Source organism: Mirounga angustirostris, unplaced genomic scaffold (assembly GCF_029215605.1).
Source record: "Mirounga angustirostris isolate CCGP_5_RB_7025 unplaced genomic scaffold, mMirAng1.0.hap1 SCAF_3, whole genome shotgun sequence".
NCBI classification, from domain to species: Eukaryota; Metazoa; Chordata; class Mammalia; order Carnivora; family Phocidae; genus Mirounga; species Mirounga angustirostris.
This window is the reverse complement of record NW_026991711.1, coordinates 139,679,579-139,706,659: the sequence shown is the minus strand read 5'-3', so window position 1 is coordinate 139,706,659 and position 27,081 is coordinate 139,679,579. Positions and strand designations below refer to the sequence as shown.

General features: G+C 34.4%; 1 protein-coding gene across 2 annotated transcripts in view; it reads right to left on the bottom strand.

The window, feature by feature from the left end:
- MTX2 (metaxin 2) overlaps positions 1–27,081 on the bottom strand; it is a 62,145-nt gene that overhangs the window by 13,542 nt on the left and 21,522 nt on the right. For both annotated transcript variants that reach the window (XM_045868467.3, XM_045868468.3), the window contains exons 2-4: positions 24,087–24,134; positions 22,825–22,871; positions 3,303–3,375 (exon numbers count right to left, since the gene is read on the bottom strand). In XM_045868467.3, the coding sequence (XP_045724423.1) occupies positions 3,303–3,375; positions 22,825–22,871; positions 24,087–24,134 (168 nt within the window). The remainder of the gene's footprint in view (positions 1–3,302; positions 3,376–22,824; positions 22,872–24,086; positions 24,135–27,081) is intronic.

The window sequence follows — 27,081 nt, the reverse complement described above, 5'->3', positions numbered from 1 at the left end:
GTCCTGGGATCGACCCCGCACTGGGCTCCCTGCTCTGCGGGAAGCCTGCTTCTGCCTCTCCCACTCCCCCTGCTTGTGTTCCCTCTCTCGCTGTGTCTCTCTCTGTCAAATAAATAAATAAAATCTTTTAAAAAAAAAAGATGACTTCTTTTTATATCTATTTTTAAATCTCAGATACCCATTAAGTTCAAAATTTTAAGCACATAATGGTACCATAATGTCTTTGACTCAAAAAAATCAGGAATTAAGAGAATTAGCAATCTCTGAAGATAAGCTAGTTTATGAATTATAATACAAAATATGTTCCCAGACACATTTGGGGGGAAAAAATAAGAAGTAGGCTTATAAAAACTGGCTTCTCTAAATAAGTGTCACATTAAAAAAAGTAGTATTTCATTTTTATAAATACCAATACTTGATGAAATTATCAGAGATGATAACAAAATAGTCTCTAAATAGCAACAAAGTTCACCCCAAAAGCTAGAGGATGAAACTTGCTATCAGACCTAGTTCAAATAGAGTTCACACTAACAGCAGGCTTCTTCATGGTCCTTTTCAACAGATTCACTCCTCTCTGTCTCACTCAGCCCAAGGGTAATGGATGAGGTGCACAGCACCAACAAAAGCTTCATCTACATCCATAGGATAACACGTATCACAAAAGGCAGGCAGGCCTTCAGGGAAACAACAACTCAATAGATATATTTAGAAGACATTTCCATATAACCAATATAAAAACACTGAATTCCACATTGCCTTCTTCTACTGCTTTATAAATCTTGCAAAAAAGAAAAGAATTTATCTGGGTATTAGGTCATACTGTTTTTTAACTTGAGATAAAATCTTTGTAAGTACTCTAATGCTAGAAATAGTACAGGTCCTCTGAGATAAAATGATCTGAGAATGAAAACTATGTGTGGATAAATGCCTAGACTGAAGGCTATTTTTAGGTTGTAACATTTTGAAAGGGAAGTGTATCTCTCATTTTCAATATCCAGTTTGGCATTCTTGGAAGAAGGAGTTTGTGTTTTCTTTTTGTAAAAATACTTTCAGTATTGTAGATTCTGAAGCAGGAAAGCAGTGTGGGTAGTCTATCCCTAAATACAAAGAAATATATAAAAATCAAGGCAACAAATTAGAAGTGAATAAAGTTTTTTGTCACTCGCCTGACTTAAAGTGAAGCCAATGTTATATTCTTATTATTGCAGGTATCAAGCAAAAGCACGGTGAGACATTTATTCTCTGGCACCAATCAAAGGTCATTTTAAAAGAAGAAAAACAAACTGAGGGCCCTACTTCTTATTTTAGGCAGAATAATCATTCTCAGAGCTTAAACAAAGGAAGCAAGAAGAAAGCAAGCAAGTTTGTAGATTCAGAAAATATTAGAAATAAAAAGAGCCTCAAATACCATCTAGTCCAACCACCACATATTACAGATGAAGTCACTGAAGCTCAAAAAAGAGAAGTGAAATTTCCCAAAGAAACTGTCAATATGTGACAAGGTCACAGAAGGATTAGAGTAAAAATTTCCTAACTCTTAGCCAAAAGTGACTTGATTTCTGAATACTGCACGATGTTCTCTGCTTTAAAAACCTACCACAACAAGATCAAGCAAAAAAATAAAACATTCCCCTAATCACCCCAAATCATATGATAAAAGAGAATACTACTACTTATGATGAAATTTTAAATAAATGCCTTAACAGAAAGTGCCATTTTCATCTGCCTACAGGAGACTCCTCCTATGACTCTGTGTGTGTGTGTGTGTGTGTGTGTCCTGCAGCCTCTATAATAGTTATTTGTCTTTCATAGAGTCTATAAAAAGATATCTACCTGGGTGGTACTCAGTATAGTCCTTTTAGGAAACAGGTGGATGAATTCTATGGCTTCTCCTCATTCGCCAAAGATATCAACTTTAATATCAGATTATTAACTTTTTTATATGTATAGCTACACTCTTTTTATATGACTACATAAAGGAAAAAGATGGACAGAATCCAATATAATTCATCTCACCAGAATTCAGAAAGTTTATAAAACCTACATTCAAAATTAACAGAAAATGAGTCAATTAATGGCCTTCAACAATCTAAAATATGTCTATGTTTACAAGTCTAGAAATTCTTTTATGGAGATGTCTTAAAATGTATATTCATAAATCTTTTTTTTTTTAAGATCTTATTTATTTGACAGAGAGAGCACAAGCAGAGGGAGAGAGAGGGAGAAGCAGGCTCCCTGCTGAGCAAGGAGCCCGACGTGGGACTCAATCCCAGGACCCTGGGATCATGACCCGGGCCGAAGGCAGCCGCCTAACCGACTAAGCCACCCAGGTGTCCCATATTCATAAATCTTTAAGTGTAGAGGTATTAATGTAGAATTTTCAGTGTGTATGGAGGCTGTCTTCACAGCTTTTGACAATTATTACCACCTTTAAGAACCTAAGATGAAAAGAAAAAAAGGAAATGGTTTACACAAATCATTTCTAAGTTACCTTCAGAGGGAGGAGATAGATAAATGTCTCCCTAAAAAAGCAATGTAACACATTTATCCCAATCATTTATATTCAATGGATTTACCCATAAAGGAATGATTCTGTGTTATTGCTGCAGCAGCAGAACCATAATTATAATCCATACCAATTCTAGTTAACATTTATCAGCTTTGTGCACTATATTTTTATATTAGAAATTATCTGAACCACATTTATTTAAAACTTTACCTTAATCTACTAATACATGACACACAGAAAAGGCAATACTGATCATAAAAAATAGCAGAAAGGCTAAAATCTTAATAAGTATCTTAAAATCTGTTGAAATAAAAATAAAACAAAGATTAGAAACCAAAAGCATTCAGAGATGAACTTAAGATCTTTGACAAGTAAATTTAATTATTCCATAATCTCTCTTCTTCCCTCTGAATAATAGAACATAGTTTGGAGAAGTGTGTTTAATACCGAATGGATTCATTAATACCAAAATTTGTTTTCTGAAGTGGAAACAGTCCTATGTAAATAAGACTGGGGATATCTGAGATTATGTATTTTCTTAATATTTACTACCTAAAACAATTTCTGTAACTTTCTAGTAACCAACTATGACCACAGAGTTGAAATGAATAGCCATGTCCACCCAAAGACTATCAAGTTTACAACTGTTACTTTACAAAACCATGGGGAAATTCTTCAAAGGATGAATATACAAACAAACAAAAATAGGCCTTTTAAAATTGTAGGTACAAACTGGACTAACACTACAATTGTATCAATGCAGAATATTAACAGAGAATTTTTAAAAACTTACCAGATGGAGACATATATTCTGCATTTGCCCTACAAACCACTTTGATAGGCAGATTACACATTTGCAAAAAGGCCTGCAAATCAAGAGAAGTATAGTTAGCCTACTGAAAGTATATATATATTTGAACACAACTTTTTATTTGTTTATTTTCTAAACTTAACAGCTCACATAGTAACACTTTATTGGAAAAGAATGAAACAAATTAAAGTGAAAGATCTGTATTCCAAACAAAACAAACGTCATTTCAGTACTAAAAAAATCAATGTAACTTAGACACCAGTAAATATATGACATTTATACACGCTTAAGAAAAAAAATGTAAATTATCTACACTTATTTTACTGCATTAGTTTGTGTAAGCCAGCAATACTATATTTTGGTTTAATTTTCTTTAATGATGACTAAAGTCCAAATTTTATAAGGTATTGCTTAATTCCACTACTCCTTACGGGATCTTCACCTTTCTCGACTTAGAGAAAAACTCTCAAAATGTTATTTCTGCTACTTCCAAGTTCTCTCCTATAATACTCAGTATTCTAATGTGTAGCTTTTATGCTCACTAATTCACTTTTTGGAGACATAAGTTTTTGGGGTTTTTTTAAGATTTTATTTATTTATTTGACAGAGAGAGACACAGCGAGAAAGGGAAGTGGGAGAGGGAGAAGCAGGCTTCCCGCCGAGCAGGGAGCCCGATGCGGGGCTCAATCCCAGGACTCTGAGACCATGACCTGAGCCGAAGGCAGACGCTCAAGGACTGAGCCACCCAGGATCCCCAAGACGTAAGTTGTTGATTTGTACTTTGTTATAGTAACAAAAATCTCATAAGCAACTTAAATGTCTATCAATACAGAACAAGTAAATCATTTATGGTGAATCCAAATCATGGAATGTTATGCAATCCCTTTTAAAAACCATGAATTATATCTTCACACATGGCTATCGGAAATAAGCTTATTTCCCAGCCTCCCTTACAACTGGATGTGACCAATGTCTAAATTCTAGCCAATGGGCCTTAAAGTTCTGGGCCACTGCTAGGAAGTTTCTTTAAAAGGAAGGGATAATGGGCGCCTGGGTGGCTCAGTCATTAAGCGTCTGCCTTCGGTCATGGTCCCAGGGTCCTGGGATCAAGCCTCGCATCGGGCTCCCTGTTCCACGGGAGCCTGCTTCTCCCTCTCCCACTCCCCCTGCTTGTGTTCCCTCTCTCGCTGTGTGTCTCTCTGTTAAAAAATAAGTAAAATCTTTAAAAATAATAATAATAAAATAAAAGGAAGGGATATGGCCTCTCTGCTTTTTTTCCTTCCTGCTCACTAGAATAGGAAAAGGATGACTATAGCCACAGCAGTCAAATTGAACCATGAAACAGAAGCTGAGAGTTGAAGATGGCAGAGCAACAAGAGTAAAGCCTAGTTCCTTGAGAATCATGGAGTCACCGAACCTGGATTACCTGTGCTTGTAAGAAGAAGAAATAAACTTCTATCTTTTTAAGTCTCTGCTATTTTGGGTTTTCTATAACTCATAGCCAAAGTGAATTTTAACTAATTCATCAATAATTACTGTTTCTAGCTTTAAACACCACCTCAGCCAACCAAAAGTTGACTCTTTTGTGTCTGTTTAAGTGTATACTGTCCTCTAAATACTATAACCTGTGCTGCCAAATTATTTTTTTAATTTTATTTTATTATGTTATATTAATCCCCATACATTACATCATTAGTTTTTGATGTAGTGTTCCATGATTCATTGTTTGCGAATAACACCCAGTGCTCCATTCAATACGTGCCCTCCTTGGGTGACGTGATACCTGATGATACCCATCACCAGACTAACCCATAGCCCCCACCACCCTCCCCTCTAGAACCCTCAGTTTGTTTCTCAGAGGCCTGTGCTCCCAAATTATAACAACGATAGTGAACTACTTGACTGACCCACAAGTATAGAGTAGGATCAAAAAACACAGATTGCTAGGAATGGAAGAATTAGAGACAAGAAGTATCAGCAGCTCTTTCAAGAAGAATGGATAAGAAAAGGAAGAAGGGATTAGAAGGGTCTTCCTCCTATTACATATGTATCTGTACCCGATGATGAAGAAAGGTTGAAATTGTTAAAACATAAATAGAAAAGAAAAAAACACAGCGGAAACACACTGAAAGGACAAAAAACAGGTAGAGTAACAGGCATACAAGATCCATGAGAAGGTAAAAAGGGATGTAAGAGCACAGGTATAGGTATCTGGTCTTCTGCCAGGAAACAGGACACTTTCCCCACTCTAACGCAAGGGGTGGTTGCAGCCAGTAATGACTGCAGTTGATAAGCAAGAAGGACAAGAAGATGAGAGAATGTTCACATTCTATGAAATGGGAAAGAAATCATCTTCTGAGAATGAAGGAATAAAAGGGGATGAGGCCTTCAGAGAAGAACAAAAAGAATCTGAAAGAACTACTTAATACTATCTTCTTAAATGTCTGAATATATTCCCTTGTTAGTTAACAATTATACTACTATAAAAATGGTAAATATTGTATATTTTGCTAAACTAAATGTACAGTGGTAACTGTACTAACCACTATTTCAAAAAGCTGTATTTCACCAAAAAGGATTAAGCAAAATGGTAATGTTCTACAATCAAAGCCGTGTTTCCAGGCCTGTGAATTTTTCACTTTTTTACTAAAATATAACTGATTGCATTTTGACCAATTTAGCAACACTCAACTCACCACAGACCTCAACTGATGGCATAATTGTAGTTAGCCAAAGATTAATTTTGCAGCATTTACTACAATTACTCTTTATCCCCGATTCAAAAGAAATTTTATGTATTAACCTGCAGTTTACAAAGAAGTCTGATGGCACCTAGTATTTTCATTCAAACGTTAAAAATATAAAACAGAACACTACTATGACTGTCTTTGAGAATATAAAAATGTTAAATCCAAACTAGGCTTTGATTCAAACAGTAGTTCCTCCTTTCTTTTGTAGAATGGAAGAAAATTCCTGAGAGGTTACAAAATAATAATTTCAACCTTCACTTTCCATTTCTTATCAGCCCCCCAATAAAACGGCATGATACACCAACCTAAAACACATTTTATTTTCAATTCTGAAACTGCAGTCTTCATATTTTTATGAAGAAAAAATGTAGTTCTAATTATAATAAGCAAATTTAGGATAACTCCGCTAACTCCTATTCTTCAGCTGGATACTTTATTCCAAACTAATTCAAGTGATTAACAATATAAAATAATCTGCACCAAAAACTTAGCACATACTATCAGAATCTAGAACTGTGCTGCCCAATATGGTAGCCACCAAGTCACCTGTGGTTATTTAAATTTAAATAAACTAAAATTGAATAAAATTTTAAATTCAGTTTCCCAGTCACACTAGACATATTTCAAGTGCTCTAGAGCCACATGTGGCTAATGGCTACTGTGTTTATTGGACAATACAAATAACTGAACATTTATATCATTGCAGGAAGTTCTATTAGACAACATGGATCTACAGCAATGGTAATCAGTGCATAAAAGACACTTTAGCAAGACAGGCTGACATCATCTGAAAGTGATCAGGCTAAATATTATAAAAATAATCTGCACAATATTAGAGTGTCCACAAACTCTGCATGCGATCAATCAACTTTTGATGACAGTGACACATTAAGCACCATAATACTTTGAATTTTAAAGAGAACTAATATAAGTTTACTCTGCCAAGCAACTCCAACTGATAAAATGGTCACATAAATTTATGAACATGTGAAAACTAAGAACTTAAGAATGAATAAATTAAAACTAGACTCAATAAATACATTCATTCTTTGAATGGTAAGGAATTTTTTTTTTTTTTAAGATTTTATTTATTTATTTGACAGAGAGAGAGACAGCGAGAGAGGAAACACAAGCAGGGGGAGTGGGAGAGGGAGAAGCAGGCTTCCCACCGAGCAGGGAGCCCAATGCGGAGCTCGATCCCAGGACCCTGAGATCATGACCTGAGCCGAAGGCAGTCATTTAACCAACTGAGCCACCTAGGCGCCCCTGAATGGTAAGGAATTTTTTAAAACACATACATATACACAGAACACAGTATCCAGTACCTGACTTCTAAACCCTGAAATTTAATAAGCTTGATGTAGTTTCAACATATTGAATAAATTAATGAAATTCATAACATCAAAAAAACTCATTGAAGGGATGTTGATACATTTTTTTATTTCCTTAAAAAAAAAAAAAGAGTAATACCAGATAATGCATAACCAGTTAAACATGAAGAACTGAAGTTACACGTTTATCTCTGCAATCTTTCAAAAATTCTACTAAAATAAGGACACCTGGGTGGCTCATTAATTTCGGCCAAGGTCATGGTCTTGGGGTCAGCCCTACATAGGGCTCTGCACTCCTTGGGGAGTCTGTTTGAGATTCTCTCTCTCCCTCTGCCTTTGCCCCTCCCCCCACACATTTTCTCTCTCTCTCAAATAAATAAATCTTTAAAAAAAAAAAAACTCTACTAAAATAACAGTGAAGAAATAGAAAACTGATAAACCCAGAATGACACAAAGAAAGGGGAGAGGTGACCAAAGCCAACCAGAGAGGTCTGCCCATTTCTGTCAGATGAAGAACAGACTCAGCAGGGCAGAGGAAGCTGAAGCCTATGAATATGCAGAGGAAAAAAAAAATCAATGCATCCACATCACAGAAACTAGGAGATTCCAAAACTGGAGGCACCAAGTACCACAGAAGGCAGAGGTGAGGTAAAGAACTAAAAATAAGAGTGGCTGAAAGTCTGTATAAGCATCACACAACTAGACCGCCCCCCAACCTGGTAGGAGACAGAGGTTCATTTTCTGGAAGAAACCGAAACAGAGAGACTCCTGACTCAAGTCTCAAGAATAGCAGTGGGCACTGGGTGGGTGGGGGTAGGGGTATCACACTGAAAAGAGAAAGGCTAAGGGAGAGTGCACACATTGACTGAAGAGACCCACAGCACCCCTCTCCCTCTCAGCTCCCCTACACTGGCAACCAAATTAAGTCCCTCCAAGATAAGAGAGATAACTGTAGAAAAGCTCTACAAATGCTGATAGTTTGGGTAGGGGTGGGGGAGGGTGGGATAGTAACCAACAAAAATAGCAGTTCACTGTGCAGTCTACAGTGAGGCCTACATGTCATCTCCCTCATCTCCCCATCAGCTTCTTTTTTTTTAAGATTTTATTTATTTATTTGACAGAGAGAGAGAGAGAGAGAGAGTGAGCACAAACAGGGGGAGTGGCACGCAGAGGCAGAAGGAGAAGCAGGCTCCCCACAGAGCAGGGGGAGCCCGATGTGGGACTTGATTCCAGGACCCCAGGATCATGACCTGAGACGAAGGCAGTCGCTTAACCAACTGAGCCACCCAGGCGCCCTCCCCATCAGCTGTTTAGTGCCTCGCTCTTAAATATAAACTGTTAGCACAGACCAATAGATATTTGAGGAAAACCTCCAACATAAAATTTAGAGCCAAAATAAGCCACAAAAAAGGAACTGACAGGAAAGAAAAACAGCAGAGAAAAGACAACTTTAAAGAAAAACTTAATAGTTAATATTTACTGAGCACTTACTACCATGTGCCAGGTACTTGCATAAGAGCTTTGCCCAAGAGGTAGGTACAACAAATATGCCTATTTTAATATGGGAACACACAAACATAAAAAGAGTTTAAGGGATCTGATCACAGCATATAGGAAAGAAGAAAGGAAAGAAGGGAGGAAAGAAGGGAGAGAAGAAAGGAGAGAAAGGAAGAAAGGAAAGAAAAGAAAGGGGAAAACAGAAAAATGAAAAGTGAAGCATACAAAGGACTGAGCAAATAGATGACATTCATGTCTCAACAGCAACTCCCAAAGCTCGATGGTATTACAAGGCCTTCAAAATGCTAAGAAAAAAATCTTGCCAACCTAAAATTCTACATGTGGTCAAGGTATTAATCAAGTGTGGAGAAAGAATAAAAATAGTATCATATAAGCAAGGTCTTTAAATTTTTATTTCCCGTGTACCTTTTCTCAGGAAGCTAATGAAGAATGTGCTGCACAAAATAAAAATAATGAACCAAAAAAAAAAAAAAAAAGAATACAGGATCCAGAGAATAAGGGATCCAACATAAAAGAAAAGCAAAGAGAATTCCCTGGATGATGATGAACAGCAGTCATAAGAAAACAGCTCTGAAGCCAGCAGAGAAAGGAACTGTTCCAATTAGAGTAGAAGGAACAGAAGTTTCAAAGGTAGTATTTCTGAGAAAAAAAGAATCTGATGTTTTTGACCATTGTGAGGGGGAGCATTATTGTTCAGAGTTTAGGAGAGAAAACTACCCAAATGAATTAAATAAAACAATTACTAATCTGAGGGGGGAAAATCATATAGAAAGAATATGTTCATGGAGATTCTAAATTCTATTTCTTTAGTAATTACTTCTGAATCATATCTTCTGGGAACCATGGCTCAGATTTTTTCATAAAGGATGATTTTGAAAAATAAAATATACATTATTTGCACATACGTGAAAGCAAAGCCCAAAGTATAAAGAACAAGAACAATCTGTTACCAGTCAATTCAACCCTTACAAATACCTTAAATCCTAGATTCAAAAGTTGTTACTGTAAATAACAACGCTGCTGCTTTGATTAGATTATAAAACTAGCAGCTTCAATGCTGGGAAAACCCTTTCAAATGTTGTAGATAACAGAATATCAGGAATACAGGCAGGGATCCTATTATAGCAATCTTTCAGTAATATGGTGGCAAGCTTCTGATTCTTCTTGCTCCTCCTTTCAGATACCTCTGTCTTCTAAAACTAGCATTTACTATTGTAATTCCCAGTTACGTGCCAGATAATGATTATCAGCTCAATAAATGAATGCATAAACATGAAAATCTGAAAATACATCAAGTCACAAAACGAAGACTAAAGAAGTCTAAAACTCAGTAAATCTTCTAGTTCTAATCCTATGTGAATTTTTTTAATGAAGCAACAGAAACTTCTGATAATAAAAACATTTTTTAAAAGACTGCTTAGTCAAAATTTAAAACACAAAATTTATACTCAACCAGTGGTTGGAGTATAAATCAATGCAATCTTTTACAAGGTTAGTTTGGCAACAGCTACAAAAATCCTAAATGTACATATCTTTTGACACCACAATTGTATTGCTAGAAATACATGAACATATCTGCATAAAATTTTGTAAGATATATGTAACGATATTCATGCCTAAACCCTACTTTAGTATACTTATAATATTTATACTTAGAATAATAATAACAGTACCTAATATCCATCAGTAAGAGACTGATTTAACAAACTGCAGTGAATCCATCAATGGAGTATTTGTAGTCTTCAAAAAAGAATGGGGTCACTCCTCAACTACTCCTCACTAAACTCCAAAAGACATTTCTCATCTGGAATCTTCTCTAAGGGCTACTGAATGACATGAGACAACATACACCATATGCAGAATTGCTTTTTGTGTTATTTCTTTTCTAAAGCCCTGGAGCAAAACATTAAAACACAACTCAATAAGGCCTGCAAAAGGCTAATTTATTTGGTCTAATGCATAGCTTCCTGTGAACTAACTTGACAGGAAGACACAATTCTGATTATCTAGAAGAATGAATGGAAAGCATTTATGCATTCATCCACATACTTGATACAGATTTACTAAGCAGCTACTATGTATCACAACTGTTCTAGGCACTGAGAGAAGAGCGGTGAACATAAATTCTAGGCCTTCATGGAGTTCACATTCCAATGGAGACAGATGATAAATTCTAGGCCTTCATGGAGTTCACATTCCAATGGAGACAGATGATAAGCAAACTAGAAAATATGTATGGTGATCCCTGCTACTTAGAAATACAAAGCAGTATGAAGGTCCTGCTGTTATATGTAGAGTGGTCAGATAAGGGCTCACCAGTAAGGCAACATTTGAGCATAAATCTGAAGAAAGTTAGGGAGCAAGCCATGTATATATCTAAGAGAAGAGCAGTCCAAGTTCAAAGGCGCTCATGCAGTCTTATGCTCCAACTGGTGTGTCTGAGGAACAAGACCAATCTGACAAAGCAGATTAAGGAAGTGAGTGTTAAGAGATGACATCAAAGATAACCAGGAGATCATGTAGGACTTCCAGATAATTTTAAGGATTCTGACCTTTACTTTGAGTGAGATGAACAATCATACGAAGGTGCTGAGCTGATTGCTGGAATCTAATATTTTAAAGGATTACAAGCAGCTATACAAAGATTAGACTGTAGAGAGTAGAAGAACAGAAGCAGAAGCACTAGTCAGAAGGATTCTGCAACAATCCAGGCAAGAAATAATGGTGGCCTGGATTAAGACAAGAGTGCTGAAGGGAACAAGAAGTCAGATTCTGGCTGTATTTTTAAGCTAGGGCCAAAAGGTTTTGCTGACAACTGGCTGTGAATATAGGAAAAAAGAGAGGACTCCAAAGATGGCTCAAAGTTTCTGACATAAACAACTAGAATAATGGAACTGCCATTTACCAAAATAGAAAAAACTGTGGGATGAGCAGGTTTTGGTGGGAAGAGGGAGACTTGGGAGTCTTTAAGATGGACTTCTCTAATATCACTTAGTAGACAACTCTGCTCTCTTTTCAAAGACCTGGTCACTAAGGCACAGTTATATGCTTTGAAACCATATAAGCAATTCTACTCAAATGTTGAGAAGCCCAACCTTAAAGGCCATCCTCATTTCTTTTGTGGAAGAGGTGACAAAAGTACCTATAAATCCGTATAATCTTTGTCAATATTTTCCTGCAAGTATGGTAGTATTGAGGTGTTAAGAAAAGGGTAGAGCTATTATTATTATGCTGAATAAAAACACAACCAAAAACAGTTATCTTTGATCTCTTCTGTCCCCTGCATCTACAGCCCACTAAGTTTAAAAACTGAAAAGTCAATATCTAAAACATAAAAAGAACTAACATAAGTTAACATCAAAAACAAACAAACAAACAAACAAATAATCTGGTTAAAAAGTGAGCAGAAGGGGGCACCTGGGTGGCTCACTCGGTTAAGTGTCTGACTCAATTTTGGCTCAGGTCATGATCTCGGTCATGAGATCGGGCCCCACGTTGGGCTCCATGCTGGGCATGGAGCCTACTAAAAAAATTAAAAAAAAAAAGGAAGAAAAATAGAAATCCTCTGTATCAATTTTAAGAGTCAATAAGGAACGATAGGGCTTAACAGAGCAGCAGTCTTGAGAATCTCAAGTTCCTTTACCTCATAAGCTTTCTCATTTTTAAAATGAATACTATTAATTAGGCAGATTAACTGAGGTACTAATATGTAAACATTTTATATACTACCTGGCACATAGTAGTTCAATAAATATAAGGTATTATTAAGATTAACAGTAATAATATTAGTAACAATATTCATTTATCCATTTGTAAAGGAAGAAAGACTGCTTAACCTTCGTGATTTCAAAAGAAAATTGACTTCACTTATTACCCTTTAATACCTCCTTAAGAGAAAAAGATAAATAATTTCCTTTATAATCAAAATAGTAAAATTGTGCATAAAATAAAAAAATCCCTAAATAGATGTTAAAAGGATAAATAAGCGAACAGAACCAAAAGTACTTTTTTAAAGAATAATAAGGTAAAGAGTAAATAATGATTTCTATGACTGCAGTATGTACCTTATATAAAACCTTTTAAACAAGGCAAAAATAAGTGAATAAAGATGTTTTGATATTAACATAAACTTTTATTTTATGAATAATTTTTCAAAGTCACACATACTGATGAAGCTGATAAATGAACTGATAAAAGGCCTCCAGAATGTAAGCTCTGTGAGCACACACTGACCATGTCTATCTTGTTCACTACTTTATTCTCAGCATACCATAGGCTCTCATGTAACATTTGCTCAATGACTAAGCCATAGGTATTCACAATAATAAATGAAAACATACCTAAATTTGTAGAAAACTAGTAAGCTACAACAAAGATTAATATTTTGTTATTTTATGGAACCAAAGCTCACTGCATTAAAAAGTTAAATGTAACTCCTGTTAAATTCAGAGTTATTTTTAAAAATCAATAAAATGACAAATATATCCATAAGCAGATAACATTTTAGAAAAACAGTAACAGGAATTTAACTTAAAAAATTATCAGAAACCACAATTCAATGAGCATAAATAGCTTTAAATAGAGCAAATCTGGTATCAAAAACATGAAATGAACAATGAAAAGAGAACATATGAGACAGATCACATCAGAGAATAAATCTCCCTTAACACAACTCTCACCTGAAAACTACTTTTGAATATCTGACTCAACTTTAGATACATCAACATCTGACAGCTGTAGAAAAAAAATCAATTCACAAAGAAAGCAACAAAAAAAAGATAACCAGAATAGGAAAAGATACAAGCTCTCCCTGTTAGAATTAAATATAAATAAAAGTAAGTTGTAAGGTCAATATTAAGTATAAGGAGCTATAAAATAGTCAAAGGCACAGAGAATAATTCCTATAACCCAAGAACCTAAAGCAATACCAGTCACATATTTGGCACTCAATAACGAACAGTTTGGGAGTAAAGAAAGGAAACTACTTTTTTTTGAGCTCCTATAATGAGCGTTTTATTATTTACAGATAAATACTCCCAACTGAGAAAAACAACAACAACAAAATCCAACAAATTTTAAATTCTTAGGACAAGCTAAATAGCAGACGGCAGGGATATGTAAAAAATAGAAATTCTCATTTCTAAAATGAATACAATTAATTAGGCAGATTAACTGAGGTACTAATATGTAAAACTAATATGTAAAAGTAGAAGAACAGAATGTAAATTTGAGGCCATACACTAGCCTGTGTATATGTATTCATTGTGATAAACTAATAGTAACTCAACATTGGATCATTTACCAATAAACAGCACCAACTACCTTCTTTCCTCTTCTTTATTCCAAAAACAAAATGAACATTTACTTGTCTTACAAATTAAATACAAAAGAATACTCTTTGTATTTAAGCAATAAAATCAACATTGCTTGCCAATAAAAATATAAAAATACTACAAAATTTTAAAGAATTGTTCTTGAATGTTTAAAAGATCAGGTGCCTTACACAGATTAATATTATGGAATTTAAGGGATTATAAACATAGCTTAGCTTCTAAATGTATGTAGATCCCATTAACAAAGTTATCCAAATTCTAGATAGGGAAACAAGCAATTTTCAGTCTAACCATGTAAAGCTATCCTTAGAAAGCAGACTTTGGATTTTCTTCTTTAGGACAAAGCTCCTATTCATTTCATAATTAAATTTGAAATATTTCACACAAGAATTCACTAAGGACTATTCTAAAGCATGCAATTTCAGGGCACAAAATGAAAATGGTTTTGAATTTTAATTCATATCTTATTCTACCAGGACACAAAAGAAAAATCTGTGACGACAACCAAAGAATTACTTTCCACCTTACTGAAGAAGCATGTTTTAAAATTAAAAACCATGCACAAATCTACCTACAAAATGATTCATTTTTTATATCAAACAGCTGCAGACCCTGTAATTGAAATAATGTATCTAAGGTTACAAATGAAAAGTGTTAGGTATCATTCCTGAAGTGACAGATTAAGTTCCTAATCCAGTTAAAGTAATAGGCATATTTGTAGTTTAACATAAATTAAGACCTTAATTATATTTGTGACTATTTTAAACAAAATAACAAATTCCTTTGTACCTGAGAATGTAATTTATAGCAAAGCCAGGTTCATTTTCCAAACCAATCTATTTCACACTGAGGAAGTACCCTGGTATAATGGTGTAATGTAATTCTTGTTGTGGAATGTTGAAAGAGTAGATATACTAAGAGCACAGAAGAGGTTTGAAGATAAATGAAGATGCTATTCATTCAAGGGTAATTTCATCTTAGAACTATATGAAAGATTTTTCGTTCACACAGGCTAGTGTATGACCTCAAATTTAAGTGTATTTTCAGCTCAAATATAATGCTGCTAGATCGATTATGCTGATACTGTATATCTAATAATGAAGAATCCTAGCCCTTTTCTGTTTAAAAAATAGACTGTCATTTTTTCATCTTACTGCTATGTCTTCACTGTTCTGTTTAACAGCAACAAATTTTAAAATCCTGCTCGCTATTTACTTTTTAAACAGAAAAGTATATGGTTGATATTCTAACTTGCAATCTCTCCTGACTGCAGGAAAGTGCATTTTTGCTAAGTTAAATACTTATGTTAGTAAACCATTACCCTGCAAAATCATTTTATTTCACTATTTACTAAAAATGACAACTCTAATAGCCACCTAATTCTATTTTGAATATGCTTCATTTTTACAAATCCTATAAGACTAATTTAAATATTTTGTATATACCATACCACTTATGTTGAGTAATTAATATTAATACTGAAAATGTTTTTAATCTGCTAAATTCTGTTTGTAATTTAAGTTCAATTTTAATTATCTCAATTTAAATTATCTTTTCTGAAGATCATATTTTATATATTTAAATTCTTCCAAGTTTTATAAGCATAAATCATCAAAATACTTTAATACTGCTGGTATTGAAGAATTTAAATTCAGTGATATCAAGAAAACATCCTACAGCCTCCATTTTTCTCATTTTACTAAAATTCTACTGAAAAGGATTTTATAAGTCCCCTTACGTAATAAACATTCCCTAAATTCTCTCTACCTCTAAGCTTTCCTTTCCTTCTTCTAATCCTGAAAGTAAATACAGAAGCCTCATTTTGCAGAGGATGATCAAAATGAAGGGATGAACAAACTTCAAAAAACTTTTATGCTCCATGAAACTTTAACTTACATCAATTTTAAAAATGTTTTTCATAAAACAGTATTCTCATAATTCTCTATTAAAACATATACAGTGGTGGCATCCTACTTGGATTTTTATCAGGATTGAACACTTAAAAAAATTGTATATAACCATGAACAACTTGTTTAAAGAAAAAATGTATCCAACCAAACTGAAAATTCAAAATCATTTCCTCTACCATTCTCAAGGTAAGCTGTCCACAGCAGCCATCTGAATAACAAGACATGTTTACAGTGGATGTATTTTCATAATCACTGTTATTTCTCCAATGGCACAAATGACTCACAGTCCAAAGGAGAGAGAGATACTCCTCTCTCCTGCTCTTCCCAATCACTACAGGAGGATATTATCATTTAACTGCTAATTAATATGTCTACCTAAAAGGCATCATTTGCCAAAAGGAAAAAGCAAGGGTCAGCTAACAATTTATCAGCAGATGTGACGTGTTAGTGTTCATGGCCCAGAATTAATAGGGCCTATAAAAATGCTGCCTTTTTAAAATGAGACAACATATCCAACAGAAAAAAAAATAGTTTTTTTGTTGTCTGCCCTTTCATTTTTAGAGACAGAGTATTCATTCACAAAAAGTAGGGTAATGAGAATATTAAGTAGAATAGTGATACTTCCCTTAACCTGAGCTTAAATGTTACTTACAGGGAGTATAAAAACTGAGTAAGTAAAAAGTAGCATTCTCTTTTATGCAGCATTCTAATAATGACCATCAGTTTGAGACACTCTCTAAAAATAAATTCAAACTTTTACAAAAGATTAAGCCATACAAAAAAGGAAAACAGGTTTCTTTTTAAATTGGCTTCCTATAATAAATAACATCCTTTCTAAAACTTATTAGAAAGTAACAATTTTATTATATACATTCATAAAATATGCTATTGCTATTTCTATTGCTTTCACTTTTTTCAAAAGAATTTCTCATTTATTACCCTACTTGAGCTTCACAATAACTGATAATATAGGTAAAACTGCCTTTATTACATTTCAGAGATCCAAAAGCGGAGACACGTTTATCTTTCACATCTTAAAGTAATCTATAAACTGTAAGATATAACTTGCTAGGAAGTGTCAGAAATGATTTTCGAATTCAATGTCCACTTATGTTTGAATAAAAATTCAAAGATCTGTGTCCCTGGACTGAACTGATGATATGCAACAAAGTATTATAAGCATGAATTCTTGACTCTAGACTCCCCCTGTGCTTGCATTCCAGCTCTACCAAGTACCACCCATGTATGTTTGAGCCACTTGCTTAACCTCTTCACTTTCACTTGCTAATCTGTAAAACAGAAATACTACTATTACCCACCTCCTAGAGTTGCTGTGTGTGAAAGTTACCTATGATACATAAAGGTACATTTAACAAGACCTGGCACATGGAGTAAGTGCTGTGTACATTTTAGCTTCAGTTATTATTGTTCTTACTAACATTACCTGCAGAATGCAAATTATAATAGCACCTACCCCTTAAGTTGTCTTAAGGATTAAATGAGCTAATAAGAATTAAGTGCTCAGCATAGTGATGAGCACATGGTAGGTACTCAACCATTATTGCTGTTATTGTCTGGTTACACCTCCACACTCTGTGGACTCTTTGACCTTGGGAAAAGCTCTTTAGTTCCAGTTTCCACAAATGAGGTTCATAATAGTCCCCTACACCAGGGTTATAGTAAGGATTGAATGAGATACTTCACATAAAAGCTCTCAGTAGAATGCCTTAAACAATAAAAGTATTCAATAAAAACTCACTTTTAAAACAAATCTTATTCAACATTCTTAAAAAAAATACTTTGTTTGAATTAAGTTTTTTAGGTATGGCATGAATGTTACACAAATTCAAGTATGTCCGCCCCCCAAAAAATGTTTTAAAGATTTTATTTATTTATTTGAGAGAGAGAGCACGCGAGCTGGGGGAGGAGCAGAGGAACAGAAGGAGAGGGTGAGAGACAAGCAGACTCCCGCACTGAGTGCAGAGCCCAACAAAAGGCTCCATCCCACGATCCCAAGATCATGACCTGAGCCGAAACCAAAAGTCAGACGCTTAACCGACAGAGCCACCCAGGTGTCCCTCCAAAAAAATTCTTAAACCTAAAATTTATTTTAATTACTGCAGTGTGTTTAGGCATTATAAAGCCTGCAAGCTTCCATTCCTCCTGCTGACATTGATTATACACACTCCTGTCAATGAGTAGGAGAGAAGGAAATAATAACCAACATTCATTGCATATTTGCATTGTGCCAAGTACTTTTCTAAGTACTTTACATATATTATCACATCCAATCCTCATGACATACAATAAAATAGCTGTTATTATATCTCCGTTTTAGAGATGAGGAACAGAGTAATGTTTTAAGGTATACTGTATTTGGAAGAGACCAACTCCCATTTCACTTGGTAAAGCTACTATAAAAGACAGCATATACCAAATCAGTAAAGTCATAAACTTGAAGAAAATAAGACATTTTATTCAGAAAAACTGAAGGGAAGTTCATATGCATTTGCTCATACTGTATTTCTAGATATGTGCTGTTCAATAAAGAGCCATCAGCTACATGTGGCTACTGAGCATCTGAAATGTGGCTAGCACAAATTGAGATGTGTTCTAAGTGTAAAATACACATCAGATTTTGAACTTAATATAAAAAAGTAAAACATCCCATTAATAAATTCTGTACTGATCACATGTTAAAATGGTAACATTTGGATACACTGGGTTAAATAAAACATGATTAAAATTCATTTCATCGGGGTTTTTTTACATTTTTTAATGGGACTACAAAATTTTTAACTACATATGTGCCCAACATTATATACACTACATATCTATTGGACAGTGGTTCAAGTTTAGGAGGTGAGAGAGTAGTAACAGAATTATTTTTTTTTAATTTAAAAAATAACAGATTTATTGACATATAATTTATATACCATACAATTCATCTTTTTATTAAAGTGTTCAGTTCGATTTTTAGTATATTCATAAAATTGTGCAACTATCACCACTGTCTAATTTTAGAACATATTCATCACCTCAAAAAGGAACCCAGTACCCATTAACAGTTATTCCCAATACCTTTCACTTCCTCTTTCTACCTCTCCCCAGCTCCTGGCAACTACTAATATACTTTCTCTCTCTGTGGATTTGCCTGTTCAGTAACAGAGTTATTATCAAAATTCTTTTCCCAGTTACACACACACAAATTGATTATACAGTATCCACATACTGCTACACCCCCCCCACACACACACACACTCTGCTCATGAGAAACCAGAGGAACATGCTACGCTAATACTATACTATATTCAACATACAAGATTGTTATATGACTAGACAAACACTTCAGGTAATACCAATACTTTGTGGATGAGGGGGAAAAAGTAAATCTAGAAGGAAATAACAGCCATGGGGGAAAAATTTATTTTCTTTTAAACTGAAATCATAAGGGTTCCTTTAATCAAAAAAGATCTAACCACTTAGTTCCAGGAATATAATAAATGCCAAGTCTATGTAAAATTTAAATAAAATTTAAATTTCCTGATGGCTTAACTGGCAGACTATTAAAATATCTGATGCTTGATATCTGGTATCTTCTAGAAAATATCCAATTTATGGATACCTGTCACATTGTTTTGATCAATTTTACACATTTAACTGATTTTTCTAAACGGATACTGGTCCACTATATAGAAGAAAATTACTCCATAAAGTTTACATCAGATATCTGGAAAAGTCACATTTATAGTCATGGCTACTATCAGCTGTCAAGTCAAAGAATATTGAAGAAAACTAAGAATTTTTAATATATACTGGTTAATTTATCATCTAGGTGACATATGTAGGATAACAAAAAAATTGAAATGGTTAAGCAAATTCTGCATTTTAAAAGGTTCTCTTTTTTTCTGGTTTTATTGTTAATTGTAACTATGATTTGAGAAGCCATGGTGAGAAAGTAAATTAATAGGAACCATAAAAACAGAGTTGCTAAATAAAGTACACACTAAGATTTCTTTTCTCTTCCCTTCCCCAGATTACTTAAAACATTATTATTATTTTTTTAATGATAACATACTGTTGTCTTGGTTTGTACTGAAAACTAGTTCATTCCAGGGCTTCTCAACATTGACACTATTCACCTTTGGGGCTGGGTAATTTTTTGTTGTGGAGAGACTGTCCTGTGCATTGTAAGCTGTTTAACAGCATCCTGGCATTTACCCAGTAAATGCCAATAGCACCCTCCCCAACAGTTATGACAACCAAAAATGTCTAAACACTGTCAAATGTCTTCTGTCGGGTAGAAATCTCCTTCAGTTAAGAACCACTGCTCTATTCCTTCTCAAAAATACCTTTCTACTTGGTGAAAATTACATCAGTAATTTTAGGGTCTTTTCATAGGAGATCCCCAAATAGCTTCAGCAAGGAGATCAGTAAACCCCCTGAAACCATATGCAGAATAGCTTAGGTATGTGTCTATTTGTGTGTGTATGCTAGAATGTTTTCTGGAGAAATGTTTCACAGTTTTCATGAGGTCCTGAAAGAGTTATCCCAAAAATGGCAATTAAAAAAGGGTTAAGAATTAGTGTTTTAACTAAAATATTCACGGTGTTAGAAAGCTATTTTTTTCAAAGATAAACATTGAAAATTCTATTTTATACACAGCAAATAATTTGTTTGTGCTTTCAGTTATCTGGCGAAATTGCTTTTACCACACTTATAAACCTTTCACTTAACAAACATTTACCGAGTACATCTGGTATGCTACGCCCTGTGTTATTAGTATCTGAAAGCCAAATTTAAATTCACCCTCACCAAAAAAAGAAAAAGATTAATAGCAGTATAAAGTCCACATTTATTGCATATAATCAACTGAGAATTTCTGCTTCTCAAAAGTTAACATAAGAAAAAAAATTCACTAGTTATAATTGTAGTATCTAAAGATAAAATAAAGGGGGGCATCCGGGTGGCTCAGTTGTTTAAGCGTCTGCTTTCGGCTCAGGTCATGACCTCATGAGGCTCAGGTCATGACCTCAGGGTCCTGGAATCGAATCCCACATCAGGCTCTCGGCTCAGTGGGGAGTCTGCTTCTCCCTCTCCGTCTGTGCTTTCGCTCTCTCTCAAATAAATAAATAAAATCTTTAAAAAAATAAAAATAAAACAAAGGAAAATAAATAAAATATGTAATTTACATTTTTGGTAAAAAGATTTAAAATAAATCTAAAAGAAAGAAACTTAGCTACTCATAGATACTCATATGAATAAATTATTGTCCAAATACCTTTCTTTCCATCTTTTCCTTCTTTCCCTGCCTTAATAAAAACAAAGATATACTGAATGACATGCTATCAGACACAGTAACTAAATGCAGAGAATATCAAGTTGCATAATAAAAATGTGAGATGACCCAAGTGCTTACCATCATGCCTAGAACACAGCAAAAGCTCACAGGCTTTTCTCTTGCCTTTCTTTCTGTCCTCCAGAAGCTCACAGTCCCATCTCCAAAAATGCCACATGTCTTAGGTTTCTCTTTTAAGTTATTTTAGTGCTGCACAATAAAATCCTCTTTGTGATTCAAACTATGTAAGCTAACACTAATAACAGCTACATATGCAAAATGTTTGAATAATTTTAATTCTATAATCTCCATAAACATTTCTCTCCCTTTTTCTTTAGTAAACTGTGGTGTATTCATATAGTGAGATAACATACATCAATAAAAATGAGTAAATCAGAGGTATATCTATCAATACGGACAAATATAAAAAACCAAGTCAAGTACCAAAAAAACAATCAAACACAGACAATTTGTTAAATTTACATGAATTAAAAAAGCAATCTATAATACTAGTTATTTTTGTTCCCTTCTTATGTATGCATAAGTTATCTATAGTCCCATCATATGATAAGCAAATTCAGGATAAAGGAAAAGAAGGAAGAGGAAAACAGAATCAGTGAAGATTATACAGAGCCCTTTAGCAATATCTGGAAAGGTTTGGTTTTTTGTTTTTTTTTAAGTTTTTATTTTAATTCCAGTTCGTTAATACACAGTTTTTAAAGCAACTATTAGTTTTTAAAGCAAATAATCCCCAAATATTCTATTCTTCCTGTGGTGTAGTTTAAAGTTTACAGGACCACTAACCTTTCTTGGATTATACAACTGTGGTATACAATATAAAGAACTACTGCATTCAATAAGTGGTTTGGGAATAAGAGACACTAATGTAATCAATAAATACATAAGGAATAGCTAGAGAAGAGTATGTCTGCTTCAAGATTAACAAATGGATTAGGCTAGAATGAGCACAGTGAAAGAATGATGCTTAAAAATATGTGGTAAATATATCTTTACAAATAAGTTAGAAAATAACTGTGTCCATAAATGAACGTATCACCACAAATAATCAATACCATATCTAGCCAAAAGCTACACTACTAAGAGAATATATTTAGCATATAAGTGATTTTTATAAAAAGAATGAAGACTTTTATTTTATATACTGCAACAATTAACTAAACATATTAACATAATAAAATTACACTTCACAGAAGAGATGTTATATTGATAATGGTAAATCACACAGAAAAATCACAAACTGCCTGGAGAGGAAAAAATAATTGCAACTCAAAAGTGAAAATTATTACATTATTTACATATTTACCTGCACAGCAAGAGAAGCTGCATTGTCAGAAAGCAAAATTTGCTCCCCTGTGGAAATACAATGAAAGGTCTGAGTCAAAAGTGAGATTGCTACACAAGCAAAATATACTTATAAATATTTTTATTTTAAAACACTATTCCTATTTTTAAAAATAAAAGGTACAGCCTTTCACCAAAGTAACTATGAAGTTCTATATGAATGCTATTGGGTAATTATAATTCTGATTAAATTATCACAATATGTACATAACATAGACTATTTCCCCTAAAACTATTTGATCATTTTTCTCATTTTATCAACAATATTTAATGAAAATCACTCACTTAAAAACAAATTCGTTTTTCAACTTTTCAAGAAATATTATTCCTCTTCTTTTCATTAAAATTAAGTAAAATAGTATGTGCTCAAACCCCTCTAGTTAAAAGTAAAAGCATTCAAAATCATATAAAACCTGCTTGCAGTTAATATTGCACAGTGTGTCTAGGTCTGTCACACAAAAGAAAGATGACAAGTTTGCTGCAATAAAAATTCCATGCTTAGAAGACTAGGGCTGCTGCCTATTAGTCTTCATTACTTTGCAGTCTTCTGACAACTGCAGCAGGCTGCTGAGCCCCAAATGGGGTCCATAATGTGATCTGATGATATATGAAGAGCTGCTAAAGGAAGCCTGAACCATCCTAGCCTATACATTTTAACAGTTCCTTTTTACTGAGAGCCCACTTTACCACAGGACTTCAAAACTCTGCTGTGTCAGCTACTGGCGCAGTAAATGTGCCAAGTGCTCCTACAACCAATCATTTTACATGGCCTACAGCAGCCCATATACTGAGTCCGTAATAACTAAGGACCTTACAGGCCATGAATAGTTGCTTTACACTGGCAGATACCAGTTTAGGCAAAATCTCCTTGACAAAGTATACAAGAGAAGCCCTTCTTTACGTTCTCTCAGAAGTAAATGATATTACTGAGGGGTTGTGGTTTTTTGGTAACAAATATATGTTTTTTAATTTATTTATTTAAAAGATTTTATTTATATATTTGAGACAGAGAGACAGAAAGCACAAGCAGGAGGAGGGGGGGCAGAGGCAGAGGGAGAAGCAAGCGGACTCCCCGCTGAGCAGGGAGCCCGATGTGGGGCTCCATCCCAGGACCCTGGGATCCACAACCTGAGCTGAAGGCACATGCTTAACCGACTGAGCCACCCAGGCGTCCCTAGATATATTTTTATACGTAGCCATTTTTAATTGTGACCAAGTACCTACCTTTCAGTTGCTGATATAAGGTAGCATTTTCAGGCCAAGGCTCTGCAGCTGTGGAAACAAGGCAGTGATAATTAGATACATAGGGCAAAAACATATCAATAACCAAATTAATAAGCACAAACATTTGCCTAGAGCATTTAAGTAAAGTCAATTGCCAAGGTTACCTTAAATATGGCAACTAATCACACTACCGTAGGTTGTATGGTATCCTGTATAAGTAGGTTAGATAATTTCTTTTAAATGCATGTTTGGTTTATTTGGTAGGGAGCTGTATTGTTGTTATTTTAACGGAGAAGAGGTGGAAGACATCTTGCCCAATCAAAAGTGAAAATTTAAAAACGAAAACAGCCTATATGCTACTCTTCCTTTAGCTCCCAAACACAGACATTTCCAAAATGTTACTTACAAGATACTTAATTTGGGGGCACCTGGCTGGCTCAGTCAGGACAGCATGTGATTCTTGATCTCGGGGTTGTGAGTTCAAGCCCCATGTTGGTGCAGAGATTACTTAAATAAATAAATCTTTAAAAAAATAAGATACTCAACTTGATTCACTATCAAAAAAATAGTGAATCAATATTTTACTATAAACTTTAACAAAGTTAATTTTCAAACGGGTAACACTATATGAGAGAATCAAATAGATCTCTTTCAAGCTATGCATCTTTCCTTATAAACTGGTAGTATTTATTTATTTAAAGATTTTATTTATTTATTCATGAGAGACAAGGAGAGAGATAGGCAGAGGCAGAGGGAGAAGCAGGCTCCCCGCAAAGCAGGGAGCCCGATGCGAGACTCGATCCCAGGACTGTGGGATCACGACCTGAGCTGAAGGCAGACGCTAACCGACTGAGCCACCCAGGCACCTAAGCTGGTAGTATTTAAACATACAGAAAAACCCTGTTGTATTATAGAACATTCCATTACCTTGAACCCACCACCACCACTCCACAAAAACAAAGTGGAATAGCATGATGAAGCAGTAAGAACCTACAATGTGAAATAAAGCTAGTAAAACTAATATTAGGCCTGAAGTCAGACTTGACCATAACTCTCAACCTCTCACTGAGATGCACTAAACAGTCCAGGGAGTAGGGGGTAGGAACCCTTTAATCTGCTTTAACTCATACTTTAGAATGAAAAGGAAAAAAATCATATTATGATAAATTATAAATGCTACTTTTGGTTTGGTCTGGGCTATGCAAAATTAGACTCATATTTAGGGATAATACCATGAAAACTTCGAGCAAATAATGTACCATACATAGTTTTGTATGCTGTTGCTCATAATATTATACATATATATAAAAGCTACTGAGTTTCAACTCACATACCAAAAAGGCAGTAAAACTAAATATTATATGTTACTGTAAACTTGTAACAAAGCAGAATTTTAATAAGAACCCAATTAACCTGGGTAAATAGTTTTTAAAATAAAAGTCAAGGAAACAAAAACAAGCTGACATCAGCAAATTACTAAAAAATAACCTTTTAGGATAAACTGTATGGTCAGCACACCTATACCATTTACATCTATATGAGAAACAATACAATGAGGTTCATTCGTTGTAAAATCCTACATCATTGAAGATTCAATTATTTTTAAAAAGATTCAATTATATGCATCTAAATCTAATTAAAGCAATAAAGCATAAGAATAAAATTTACAAAAATTTTGAAGATACTGAAACTAAGTTTCTTGAAGGCACAGATGTGTCCCGTCTGTGTCTGCTACCCTGTACCATGTTTTGCATACATTAATTGTATGTAGAAAGAAAGATTAAACCTACCACTCTGTTCCCTCAACATTCTGGCTAATCAAAGTTTTACTGAACTTAATATTATATAAAGCAATGGGGTGTTCTAATTAAATATTCTGGCAATTTTAACTTATGGTTAGCTAGGTTTTATATGTCCTAGACATGGATTACAAGTTTTCAAAATAATGGAATAACATACACTTAGCATTAAGCATATGCTCAATATAATTTAAGTATTCTCTGATTAATCAGAAGCTACTTTACTACTCAGCAATATAGCAGAGTTCTCATATAAGCAGCAATATGAGTTCTCAATGACCAGGTAAAAGTTAATTTATTATCACCACCATGGATTCTCCAGATCTAATACAACAGACATATGTGAAAGTAAAGAAACCTCATCACCAAATAAAAATAAAGAAGTTGCCTACAAATACTAAAATTTCTGTTATTAATAAGAATCTAAAGATGGAAACTGGGGTAAAGGGGTATGTTTTCCTTGATCCAGTATACAAAATATATTCCAACTCAGAATTTACTGTTGAAAATAAATTCTCAGAAAGTAACTCTTCCAAAACATCTGAGGTTATCTTCACAAATAGAACCTATCATTTAAAAAGAGAAGGCAAGGGGCGCCTGGGTGGCTCAGTTGGTTAAGCGACTGCCTTCGGCTCAGGTCATGATTCTGGAGTCCAGGGATCGAGTCCCACATCGGGCTCCCTGCTCAGCGGGGAGTCTGCTTCTCCCTCTGACCCTCCCCCCTCTCATGCTCTCTCTCTCTCTAGCTCATTCTCTCTCTCAAATAAATAAATAAAATCTTAAAAAAAAATAAAAATAAAAAGAGAAGGCAAGTAGGTTGATATAACCCTATATATATATGTCAGTTTAGCAGCATGGCATTCCAGTTTATCCATGGACCAAGAGGCAAGAAATGGTGGTGGAGTATGCAAGGAATGATCAACTACCTATCTCACCCATGAGCAGCTCAAAGTACACAAACATCACCGATTTAAGTGCATCGCCTACATGAACCAGCTCAAATAATTACATTTTAAATATGACATGGGAGAAGAAATAGCTAGAGTGTTATTCGATAGAGTGCCAAAAGTGAAAATCCTAAGTGTGTGGCATAGCAATGGATCTACAAACCAACCATGCAAGTATCTTTCCAGGAAATGAACTCTATTAACTGCCTTCATAAGTAAATCCATGAATCATGAACACTATTATCCACA